Source organism: Alternaria novae-zelandiae, assembly GCF_023758075.1.
Source record: "Alternaria novae-zelandiae strain BMP 2774 chromosome Unknown scaffold_2, whole genome shotgun sequence".
In the NCBI taxonomy this organism is placed as follows: Eukaryota; Fungi; Ascomycota; class Dothideomycetes; order Pleosporales; family Pleosporaceae; genus Alternaria; species Alternaria novae-zelandiae.
In genome coordinates, this window is record NW_026056962.1 from 2,106,286 (window position 1) to 2,118,285 (window position 12,000).

At 52.5% G+C, this 12,000-nt stretch overlaps 5 protein-coding genes across 5 annotated transcripts; 2 read left to right on the plus strand and 3 right to left on the minus strand.

Annotated features, from left to right (window-relative positions):
• Nucleotides 1-1,366: 1,366 nt before the first annotated feature.
• On the plus strand, nucleotides 1,367-2,579 carry J4E88_001740 (uncharacterized protein; the record flags this gene model as incomplete). Its single annotated transcript, XM_049395409.1, has 2 exons — nucleotides 1,367-1,395; nucleotides 1,568-2,579. The coding sequence occupies 2 exons, from the start codon at nucleotides 1,367-1,369 to the stop codon at nucleotides 2,577-2,579; spliced, it is 1,041 nt and encodes a 346-aa protein (XP_049259273.1).
• Nucleotides 2,580-2,855: 276 nt separating this feature from the next.
• J4E88_001741 (uncharacterized protein) lies at nucleotides 2,856-3,835 on the minus strand (the record flags this gene model as incomplete). The annotated part of the gene is made up of 2 exons (XM_049395410.1): nucleotides 2,856-3,126; nucleotides 3,186-3,835. 2 exons carry the CDS (start codon nucleotides 3,833-3,835, stop codon nucleotides 2,856-2,858), a joined length of 921 nt encoding a protein of 306 aa, XP_049259274.1.
• A 1,093-nt stretch (nucleotides 3,836-4,928) lies between these two features.
• Nucleotides 4,929-6,688, plus strand: J4E88_001742 (uncharacterized protein; the record flags this gene model as incomplete). Its single annotated transcript, XM_049395411.1, has 4 exons — nucleotides 4,929-4,970; nucleotides 5,029-5,253; nucleotides 5,391-6,457; nucleotides 6,535-6,688. 4 exons carry the CDS (start codon nucleotides 4,929-4,931, stop codon nucleotides 6,686-6,688), a joined length of 1,488 nt encoding a protein of 495 aa, XP_049259275.1.
• A 178-nt stretch (nucleotides 6,689-6,866) lies between these two features.
• Nucleotides 6,867-9,573, minus strand: J4E88_001743 (uncharacterized protein; the record flags this gene model as incomplete). The annotated part of the gene is made up of 3 exons (XM_049395412.1): nucleotides 6,867-9,224; nucleotides 9,370-9,376; nucleotides 9,566-9,573. The coding sequence occupies 3 exons, from the start codon at nucleotides 9,571-9,573 to the stop codon at nucleotides 6,867-6,869; spliced, it is 2,373 nt and encodes a 790-aa protein (XP_049259276.1).
• A 1,138-nt stretch (nucleotides 9,574-10,711) lies between these two features.
• Nucleotides 10,712-11,383, minus strand: J4E88_001744 (uncharacterized protein; the record flags this gene model as incomplete). The annotated part of the gene is made up of 3 exons (XM_049395413.1): nucleotides 10,712-10,767; nucleotides 10,819-10,878; nucleotides 10,927-11,383. 3 exons carry the CDS (start codon nucleotides 11,381-11,383, stop codon nucleotides 10,712-10,714), a joined length of 573 nt encoding a protein of 190 aa, XP_049259277.1.
• Nucleotides 11,384-12,000: the final 617 nt, after the last annotated feature.

A 12,000-nucleotide genomic window follows, 5' to 3' on the forward strand; every position in this document is an offset into this window, starting at 1 on the left:
ATGAGTATTGGCACTTCGAGTATGTTTCTGCTACTTGTGAACTAAGGGCATACCGCATTCTTATATCTTCAGCACAGCCTTGAGACCTCGGAAGTTGAACTCCAATCCGCGATGAGGCAATCCGCCTTAGTCAGGACCTACGCTGAATTAACGCTCGAGACGACAGGGTCTAACGCGAGGTATGGATACTTGAAGGTTGGCGTACGTCGTTCGGCATCTGAGTTCCTCGCTTCGAGGTTTGCGGAACGTTCTATCGTGGCGTAGCCAAGAAGCCATATCTCCTAGAGATACAGTGAAGACGTTTTACTGGAGTGTCGACGGACTACAAGCACAAGCCAAGGACATCGTTGCAAACTAACGCATCTAGCTTGATATGATGGAAGAAGATAGCTGGTTTACGTAACCCTTGCTGCATTCTATTGTTCACGATAGCTTCTTCTTACGTGGTTTGGAGAAGAACGGGATGATGTCAACCGCGACAACGGCCGCAAACGCGGGGTGCGGAGCTGTTATCGAGCGCAGGGCTCTGATAAGCGGTATCTTGGCGCCATGGCAGCATAAGAAGCGTCTTGGTAGTTTCCCCGGCCTGCCATTTCGGATGTTTGTAAGGCGAGGGTTGTAAAAGCGGTACGAGTATCGGACGTGGGCGCGTCAAATAGTGGATGAGCGCAACAGGGTGCCGAGCGCTGTCAGATATGTAGATGGGCTGGTCCTTCGCTAACCTCGTGTATCTGTTCTATCCAATTTTCGAAAAAGGAAGTATATAGTAACTGCACCGTGCATTCGCGTGGGAAGGAACGGTATCGTGATGATGCTATCGCCGTTAATGGTAGTTATCGTTTTGCACAAGGCACCAGAACGTGGCTGAGGACACCGAAGTGGAAGGTATCGGAGCAAAAAAGCGCTGATGAGTATAGGGGAACATGAAGAGACGGAAGGCATGAAAGAATCGACATATTGAAGTGGTGGTGGTGGTAGCTGCCATGATTGGGCCGACACGCGTTCGCGACGTGAGTTCGATGGGGAAGTCGCGACCGCAACTACCGCCAACAACAATGGGAACCCACGTATAGCTAGTCAGTGTGAGAGTCTAATGTCCCTGATCATGATCCCTAGCACCGCGATTAGACTCTCTTTGCAGCAGCTGACGTTCGGGAGCTCACACACAAAGGACCGAAAGTGGATAGCGCGCCGCCCTTGACCGCCGACTGACGACTGACGTACATCGGATGGATCATCAGCCTGAGCCACTCCACATCTCCGCCCGCGTATCCGTGAGGCTTGAGCTTTCGCTACCTGTAGGTCCTGGTCCTGCATCTCTCACCTAAACACCTACACCCAAAGAAGACGCCCAACGACTGCAATCATGTTCGGCTTCGTCGCCGACGGTTTGACGTAAGTATTACCCCGCCCCCGCCTGCAGCTGCCAATTCTCCAACAAACTTTGGGGCCTGACGAAGTATCGTGAGCTCGCCGCTTGCTTTCTTGGAGCTCGCATGACTGCGATATGCAGCATTTTCTTTTTGCTGCGACGTATTCGCAGAGAACCTAGCTAATACGGCGATAGCGTTGCAACCACCGTCTTCTTCCCTATCTTCGCCTCCTACAAAGCTCTTCACACCTCGGATCCAGCCCTCCTCGCACCCTGGCTGATCTACTTCGTCGTCCTCTCTGCCTTCACCGCCGTAGAGAACACCTTCGACTTCATCCTCAGCTGGGTGCCCTTCTACTCATGGATTCGCTTCTTCGCACATCTTTACTTGATCCTGCCTGGTTCGCAGGGCGCAAACTACCTGTACCAGGAGTACATGGAGCCTTTCCTTTACCACCATGAGCGAGAGATCGACGAGTTTATTACACAAAGCCATGACCGTGCCAAATCGGCAGGTATGGCATACGTCGAGATGGGCATCGAGTGGGTCAAGGTCAACGTTCTGGGCTTCGCACCTGGAAAGCCGCAGTCACCAAGACCCGAAGGGCAGACGTACGCACAAAACCTTATGAGCAGGTTCCAGATGCCTTCGGCAAGGGGCAGCAACGATCTATACGGACTCGTCAACCAAGCACTCAGCGGAGCCAGCGCACTTTACGGTGCCGGTAGCGCAGGCACTCGAGATGCGCAAGCCTCAGATCTGAGCCGCGGCGCCGGTAACCTCGTCCCAGACTCCATCCGCAACAACAACGACCGACTCGACTACGTTGCGTCGCAACGCCAGCGCCTCGAGACCCTCCTGCAAGCATTCGACCGCGAACAAGAAAACATCCGCACACAACAAACAGGCGGAAGCAGATACCATGAAGTCAACAGGAGTACTGGAAGCCTCTCTGGTAGCCTCTCCCGTAACAGGAGCGAAGCGGAATTCGACAGGATCGAGCGCGACGAACTGAGCTCGGGCTCCGACCGACCACCGTACCCCCTCACACCACCCGCACTCGGTCGAAGGACAAGCAGTGGCTGGATGCCGTGGAATTGGCAGCGTCAGGAACTCCCACGAGATGACCCGTTGGCTTACGGTAGGGAGCCAAGTGATGTGAGGAACAGATCCAGGGCCTCTGGTTTCGATCTGGGCGACCGCTAGAAGAATCCCTGGAGGACAAAATCGGGGATATGATGGGGATATTTCACGGCGTTTGGGCAACATGGTAGATGGTATTCTGCTAGGCTTCACAGGTACACTGAAGCTGTGTATATTTGGTATCCCAATTCATGAGTACGAGTAGGACTAGTCGTCCTGGTGATGTTACAACGTATGCGTACAACCACGGTTGGCTTGCGTGAGGTTCTATGCCTGGTTTCCCTGAGATTGGGTCTATTCCCTTCTAGCTATATGATTCCCGGCATGACTCAAGCCCACTTACAACTTCACCTCCTTGTACGGATACTTGGCGGTATCGTCCTTCCTCAGCACAATCTTCCTCTTCTTCTTCGTACTCGCGTGCTCCACCCACACCTCCTTCGTCATCTTATTCGTAAAATCCCGAATGAAGCGCGGATCCCAGAGTTCAGACGCGATACCCAGGTCTTTGCAACATCGCATCAGGGCGTTCGATTTGCAGCCTTCGGTCGCAGTGGGAATGCCGTCGGGGTCGAAGTATTGTTGCTCGCCACGGGCGATGGAGACAAGTCTGAGTTATGATTAGCACAAATTCAATAACATAGCGAAAGGGTAGGAAGAGCAACATACCGTCCCTGCACAATAAGTCCATACTCCCTCGTCACCAACTTCCCAGTTACAATACTCTCGCCTCTCGGCGCGAGACCCCAGCCTCCAGGTCCAAACGCCTTGTTCAATATCCGCCTGTACTTGATTTCAGGCAGATATATAATACCGTCGGGCTTCACCTCTACGTCATCCTGTGTAATGGGCGCGAGTAGCAATTCTCCTTGTTCGGGTGTGAAGGATACAGAGCCAAGACCGTGGTATGACCGTGTCCAGTCTATCGCTGGCACGCCTTCCAGCTCGGGCGGGGCATCGGATAGTCCGTCGGTAAGCGAGCGCTGTTTGCGGGCCGCTGTTGCTGCGCTTTCTGCGGTGGCATTACGTGTTGTTGGTATGGGTGGTTCTTTAGCGACAAACTGCGGTTGTACTGTCCGCTGTGGGGTCGCTGTGGTCGCGGGTTTTGCCGCTGTTGACGCTGTAGTTGCTGGCTTGGCAGCTGTGGAGGTACTGGTTGTGCTTGTCGTGCTCGTCGCTGCTGGCCTGGGTGCAGTCGCGTATGCGGCGAAGATGCGGGACGAGGTGAAGCCCCGCTGCTGTATCCGATTGGCGATTGTTCTTGATGACGAAGCGGAGAGCAGGGCGGAGACGCCTCTGCGTGCTGGGGTCGCTGCCATTGTGACGTGCAAGGGTAGGTGGGGTTGATTTGTTGCCCTTGGGACGGAAACGCCTCAACGCGAAGTCACGATCTGATAGCCGCACGGGCCATGTCTGCGTACACGATGGCGGTGCATTCCAGCTGTTTGCCGATTTCACCGACTATGCTCATGGGCGAATCATCATCATTCGCATTAGCATTGCACATGTTCAGATGACGACTACTTCTGGGCGTCGCGTTTTCGTTTGGTCGTTCTCGTTTGGCCATTTTCGTTTGGTCCTTTCCGCATAGGTTTGGCTGTGTACGTTCGGGTTTGTGCATTCCCGAGGTCGTGTGGTGAGATATGACGACTACGTCGCTGCTACTGACATTGCTTGCAACTCGGCTCCGATAGTGACATCCAAAATTTGCAGTTTGGGGATAGCTATTTACCAGGTGTACAGATCTGCCAGGGAGCTTGTCCGAATGCGCATGCGAGAGCGATTCGAAGGTCCGGAAGAGTACCCATGCTGATCACCCGGTTTCCCCACAGCATCGTATGCAACGTATAAACTCAATTCTCCGAGCGATCGGCCGGTGAGCGAGTAAACGGACGAAAGTGTCCTATCGGATCCTGCCACACCCTGAAACATATTTGGCAGGTTTCACATGTCATATTACGCCCTGATGTACGAAGAACAACAACCAGGCTGCGCCCAGCCCGCACAGCCATCTGCCAGACCTGATTGCCGACCCTCCGAGGGAGTGGGTTCTGGACAAGCTTAATGATCCTGATTAACCGTAGGAAAGACCCTCCCTACGGATAGTCGACTCGCGTCAAATGCCTCATTAGGTGCGACATTTGGGCTCCTCCAGCCGATCACTTGACAATGGGTGCCTGGCTACTGGCTACCGACGTCAACGGTACTAGGCGAGCTGGCTGTGTCCCGTCTCGGCATGGCACGCGTCAACCTACTCCGTTTCTTTTAGTGCGACGAATGTAGTGCTTGTACTCGTCTGTACTTAAAGCTTGCGCGTGCCCTGCATCAAGATCATCATATGGTGGCTGAATTCCAAGCGTCATGTCTCCAACATCAACAAACGGTTCTTCGGGAATCGCGAAAGTCTTCAACATGGCCTCGATACCGCACATCGTTGGTTCTCTGATCGGTCTTGTAAGTACTGCTCGATTTGCTGAAGCTTGTTATAAAAATAGCTGCTAACTTGGTATAGCTGGTTGTCCGCTTCATTGCTAGAGCCATCTACCGCATATACTTCCATCCCCTCCGACACTTTCCTGGACCGAAACTCTACGCTGCGACGCGCATCCCATATAACATTGCTATCTGGAAAGGCACGCGAGATAAACTCTTCCAAGACTTACACCAAAAGTATGGGCATGTCGTTCGTGTCAACCACGATGAACTGAGTTTCACGGATCCAAATTCTTGGAAAGATGTAAGTTTCGCATACTTTGCTACAGATATACTTGAACGCCCCCTCGACGTTCCAGGTTTGAGTTGGAACCTCCCGCTACCTTCTTAGGTGCCCGAAAAAGCAGATGTAATCTTCGACACCGACTAACCACCCCCCAGATCTACGGCCATGGTTCCAAAGGTACGGCAGGACATGTTCCTCAAAAAGCCTGGATTAGGTATGGCACAACACCCAATCGGGAACTCAGCCTCATCATTGCCCCCGACCCAGACCACAGTCGCCAACGCAAGATCTTCACGCCCGCATTCTCCGACCGAGCCTTGAAACAACAAGAGCCCCTCTTCGTCAAGTACGTCGACAAACTTGTGTCTTCCATGAAGAACACCATCGAAAAGAATCCAACCGCGAAGTTCGACATGGTCAGGATGTACAACTTCACCACCTTCGATATCATGGGCGACTTGACTTTCGGAGAGCCACTGCATATGCTCGACAACGCCGAATACGACCCCTGGGTTCGTATCATCTTTGCCAGTCTCAAGATGGGATCTCACTTCACCGTCATGATGTCATATCCATGGCTATGGCGTGCGTTCAAGAGATACGTACCCGAGTCTGTAAATCGGAAGCGGATGGACCACTTCAACCACTCTGTAACGCGCGTGACAAAGCGCCTTGAGAAAGGCCGCGATTCCGAAGGGGTCGATCTATGGGATCTGGTGCTAGGCCAAAAGGAGGGCCGAGGCCTGACCCGAGGCGAGATGGACGCAAATGCTTCCCTCTTTATGATCGCCGGAACGGAAACAACAGCTACACTCGTTTCGGGCCTGACATACCTGCTCCTGCGCAACCCGGACTGCATGGCAAAGCTCAATCACGAGATCCGTAGCGCTTTCGCTAGCGATGCCGACATGACAATGGAGCAACTCGCTGCATTGCCATACCTGTCGGCTTGCATCAAGGAAGCGTTCCGTATCTACCCACCCGTTCCTCTTGGACTCCCTCGCCTCACACCGCAAGACGGCAGTACTGTTGTCGGCCAATACGTACCACCCGGCACCATCATTATGATCCCGCAACACGCCATGTACCTGTCTGACAAGAACTTCAAGAGGCCAATGGAATTCCTGCCTCAGAGATGGATGGGTGATCCCGAGTTCGAGAGCGATGAGAGGCAGTGTGTTCAGCCTTTCTCGATTGGATCTAGGGATTGTGTTGGCAAGAAGTAAGTTCAACCGCCCTCTCTCGCTATTCTCTTCTAGCATACGTACACAGACCATAGCAAGCTAACAGTAAACTTAGTATGGCATACCACGAGATACGCCTCCTTGCTTCCAAGGTCTACTACAACTTTGATATTGAACTCTGCCCTGAGAGCAGTGATTGGAGTAACCAGAAAACATTCATTCTTTGGGAGAAGCACCCTTTGATGTGCAAGTTGAAGGCTGTCAACTAGAAGATGTTGTAGTAAGATTATGATACGAACCAATGAAATCATGAAGCACGTAACACAATACTTTGTATCAAGTTCCGCGCGCACTTGTCTCGAATTCGCCAAAGTCGATTTGCACCCCACAGTAAGTCTTCGCCATGCCATGAGCTACTAACACTAGGAGCATCCTCGATTCCCCCTCCTAGATACCAATATCCTCCACGCGCAACAACCCCGATGCCATACCCGCAACAGCCCACGTCCCAAACTTCAGATTCGGGTTCCAAGCCAGCGCCGTGATCGCAGTCAGCTCTTCGAAGATACTAATCGATCTTCCCACCTCCGGATTACCCCTCTTAGTCGCATTCGCAGATGTACTGTGCGCAATGCCTGTTTGACCAGCCTTGTAGCCTTCGGTGATGCGGACGAGAGGTTGCGAGAGTACTTCCTGCGGCACCTTCTTGGTCCCATCAGCTGGTTCTCCGGCTTGCAGTCCGGGTACGGTGTCTTCGTTGGGCTGCTCTACTGTTTCGCCTTCGGTCATCGTGACATCTCCATCAGTCGTAGGCTTGGCTGACAGTCGATTCATCGGACCTCGCCACTCGTGGACAAACCATTTCTGCTGCCATGGCATGATTTTGTAGTTCGTGATGCGCATGATCGGGTTGCTGGCTTGAATGTCTCCATCAACTCCGCCGATGAGAACGCCGGGGTGGACCGGGCTCGTCGCGACGCGTGTGATGCTGTTTTCTAATCGCATGCTGTAGAGGTTGTGGTAGTAACGACGGATGGGTGTGTGTCGCAGGATATAGTGTTCATCAGGCATGACGAAGGATTGCGTATGCTCGTGCCATGCCTGCGTTAGACAAAGCGTGCGACCTCGTATCGAAGCAGTGGTATCGGCATTTGGGCTTCGTAGGTCGAAGAGGCGGGCGAAACCGTCTGCGGTGCTGATGGACAAGAATTGCGGATTAGACGGCCATCCAGAGGAGACTGTGAGAATGTACGTGTCTGCCAATTGCTGATAGAACCAGGGTCTGGGGTTGTGATTTGCGGCGTCGGGTGTTCTGAGTGTGCCTGGGCGGTTGAGAGACCAGATGCCTACAGTACCTGCTGCAGTCGCAACCGCGATTGTATGTCCCGACAGCCAGTGCAAGCACGAAGGTACTGTTTGAGGAAACGAAACTTCGAATGCAGCACGAGAAACACGAAGATACGTAGGAGTGTGAGTGTCGGCTTTGGGAGGTGCGGAGATATCCAAGACACGCACTCGTCCATCGGACCAAATACCTGCAAGCATACCTACATGCCTGTTACTTGCGTTGTCCGTCTCTTCAGTCGCGTCTGTAGCAGCTACCGGGCACCATCTAAGATGTTTTGGCGCACCCCAGTCTGTGCAGATGACTAGCTCTAGTTGCGGCTCTTTCGATGCATCCAAGTCGCCTTCATCGTCAGCTTCGAACGACCATATCTGAATCGACGCAGGAAATGGCTCGGTAGGATTGAATGCAGGTGCTTTTGGCTGCTCCAATGGCTTGGGCTGGTCGCCGCTGGTAGATCTCTGCTCGACGGCAACAGCAATATATTGGGTGCTGGTTTCCTCGTTCGTCGCCCATTGAGCGTCTTGTACCCAAGAGCCAAGGTTGAACAGCCAACCGCGTCGCTCTTGATCGCCCGGGAAGGGTTTTGCGATGCTCATGTATGAGCCTTTTGCCAGCGTGTTGACTTGGGGAGTGTTCACCGGACCAGCCAGTACGTTCATGGTATCCGATCCTGGGGTTGTCATGTAATGTCTTGCCTCGTCCGCGGTCAATCTATTCGTTATCTGCGCTTTTGCAAAAACATGGCTTCCGGTATTGGCATACCACGTCCTCAAGACTTCATTCTCTTTCTCCCTCGCGCCTTCGGCTTCGAAGAAGCTCCTTCTCAAGCTACCCACCTCTGCATCATCAGGTTTATTCTTCTTATAACTCCGGATAGGGAAAGTTTCTTGTGGAAACCAATAGTCCCTCGATTCGAGTACTGGTCTCAGATGGTGTACATCTGGACCAAACAGGTTTTTCAGCCGCGGTTCATGACCACCGATCTTGTCGAAATCAGGGATACCTCGCGTTCGTAATTGCGTGTCCGTATCGACAACCCGTACTTTGATGCCACCTCCTTTCTTGAATATGACTGGTGACGGTATGTTGTCTGCCATGTCCTTGTAGCGGGGATCGTTGTACCGTCGTTTCGGAATAACGTCTGGGGTAGTAGGCACGGCTTGAGGTACTCGCGCATTTCGTGCATCGCGTGCATTGCGTTTTGGAGTTGGTGCAGGACTTTCGTCGGAATTGGCCTGCTCTTCCGCAGAGTCATCTTCCTCCTCTACCACTTCGTCTTCTTCTTCATATTCCATCTCCTCCTCCTGGGCATCCGGCATGAAGTCATCACCGTCGTCATCATCGCCGTTTTGGAGGGATGATGTCTGTTTGCCGGAGGGCGCAATGCCATCCTCGTCTTCATCGAGAAACGAGTATTCATCCTCGACGCGATAGGATTTGCGCGGCTTGCCTCGCGACTGCCGAGGTGATGAGTGCTCTGGTGCGAGCGTTAGTAGTGTCCACCCTCGTCGAAGATGCAGGTAAAATCGCCAAATGCAGCACTAGCTCCAAGCGGCCTTCGTCATGTAGAGCTCCAGCCACCTTAGATATCGATGAACTCACGCTGAAGCTGGAGTATCGCGTTCTTTCAACGCGTAGCTGGGCCTGTAGAGTACTTCAAATCACATACCTATGGACATTTCGAGCACTCAGGTGTGTTGCTGTTGTGACTGCCCAGGTGATTTGGTGAAGAAAGAGCAACTCGGATGCGACCAGGAAATCCAGCCCCACCATTAGCGGAGGGCACAGACCTCTTGACCCCGCCATCGCATCCAAATTTTGCTGTCAGAACTATGATTCACATGCTTGTGGGAGACGTGGTGCGGGCTGGATGCTGGTCGCATACACACAATGCGCTATTGTTATATATGGAATTTTTCTTCGTTTCTCCATCAAAACGAATCACTTCGGGTAAGCAGCTGTCCAAGCCACTCTCCCAATCACCGTACTAACAACCCTATCGTGGTATGGTCTAGTGGTATGACGTCGCGTTGTGGCTGGCGGACACCTAGTGTCCCGATCCAGATCCGCGCCAGCCTGGGTTCGAGTACGTTCATTCCCTCATTGGTGGTCCTGAGACATTCCTAACATGTCTACAGTTCCCAGTACCGCCAATTAATTGCGACAATCTTTTTTTGCCCTCGCTCTCACCATGGCTATGTGAAGTTGGGACACGCACACTCTTTTTTAACCATGTGTAAGTCACAAACACAGCTACAGAGGTGCAGGGTAAGCAGTATGTTTTTGCCCTTGTGTGCGGGTGTACTCAAGACAGTGTGCTACGCGAGTGCTACGATAGACATGCGCGTGGCTCCTCTCTTGATTATCGCCGTCTTTTCACTATAAATAAGAAAGTAAATGTCAGAGGCGTCGATGCACGCTTACGAGATATCTCTAGCTACTGCATAAGTTTCTACAAGTCTGTAGAACTACTGAAACACATGCGTAATTTGACGAGATCGATGCATGTGTGTGCGAGTAGCAATCGGCCAAGACCTGCGGAAAGTGAGAACGCCAACGATAGAGCAGGGCGGGCAGTAAGGTACTGCAGTAGGTGTATATGACATGTCGAAGCGCTGGTGGGTTAACACAATGGAGTGACGACATATAACACATCGTCTATCTTCTCTTGGTAGCGCCCCACATGTTGGTTAGATTTCTTGAGAGGAAACCCGGAGGTATCATGTAGTCTTTCCGCGAGCGGTAGTCTCATTCAAATGCAGTGTGAAGACGGAGTTCGACTTTATATCTCATATGTTATTCTCTTCTATCCAAGGGGTATCTACTAACGCCATGACTAACAAGATAAACTCTGTTGCATCTACTTGCCCACTCTTTCCAGTCGAATTTACCCAGCGCGCGCAATCTCGCTCCGAAGTGAAAGCACAAATCCGACAGCCAGGTCTCACTCTGTAGAAGAGGCACCAGCCGAGCGGTCGCCAGACGTGTCTGAAGAGGATTCTGACAAACGATTAGTACAAATTCGTCTGATATAACACTGAACTGACTTACCGGCAGCGTCTTCCGATGAGTTGCCGGTGTTGTCGTTGTCGTCTACAAACGCGTCACCGTCTACACAGTGTCAGCCATAATCGTGCGAGGAGGATACATTAGACTCACGGTGAACTTGAAGCGCGTTGTAAGCATCAGTTGCTGCCCCCGAACCCGTCGCAAGTGCGTTCTCGTGAGCCGCAATGTCCTGCATCTGAGCTACGATACCCGCAGCGGCCGGCATAGAGGGGTTGCCAATGGGACCCGGAGGGATATGAGACTCGGGGATAACCTCGTAGGTCTCCCCATCGAGGATTGTATACGACAGTCGAGCATATTCACGCGCTTCCTCGACGCGGGTACGACGGTATCGAGGGAAGAGGCCAACGCCGTCGACGACGTAGTTCTTGGTGATACCAGGTGGTTGAAACATGATACCTGCCCAAGCAGCCTTCTGGGGAGTGCTCCCGTCTCCTGAGAGAGGGATCTTGAGGTTGGGGTAGGAAGAAGATCCATGGCCAGTGTTCTTGTTGGAATTGCCGCTAGGGGGCGGAGGAGGTGGAGAGGATCCAGCGGCGGCGGACATATCTTCTTTGAGGTGGAGAGTTTGATTGTGGTATATATAGCTTCTGTGACATGGTTAGAAGAGTAAACATAGCCAGTATCTTCAAGGAAACTTACTAGGAGTTGAAGTGTACTGCAGTGATATCTCTTCTTGTAGCAGTGGTGTATAGAAAGAAGGAACCACAAACCCGCTCGAAACCACCTACTTATACAACCAAGGCGGTTCTCCTCAGCGGTCACCTTGACCTTTACTCGGAGTCCAGGTGACCTTCGATCATCGTCCCTCACCGCGAAAGTGAGAGCGCATCGGTCACGGTGAAGGAGTGCATTGTCGGTGGGGTATTCAGGGGATCCAGCGATCCTATTGTGTGCTCGAAACAGCGTGGGAAAGGAGGGATCTTATAGCCTGAACGAGCGATTGAGTTTGCTGCTTGCGGTCGTGTGTTGTGGACGGAAGACATTCAGATTGCTAGGCGGCAGGCAAATCAACGTCAAACGCTATGGAAACGAGCAATCGCGTTCGTGGATCGAGTGAGCCCGTGACTTGCCGAGGGAGGCGCGATACCCAAAGAGAGAATAAGGAACGCGAAGAGAAGCAGGACTGTGATGCCGTCAAGTATCGGGGACATCAACTTCGGC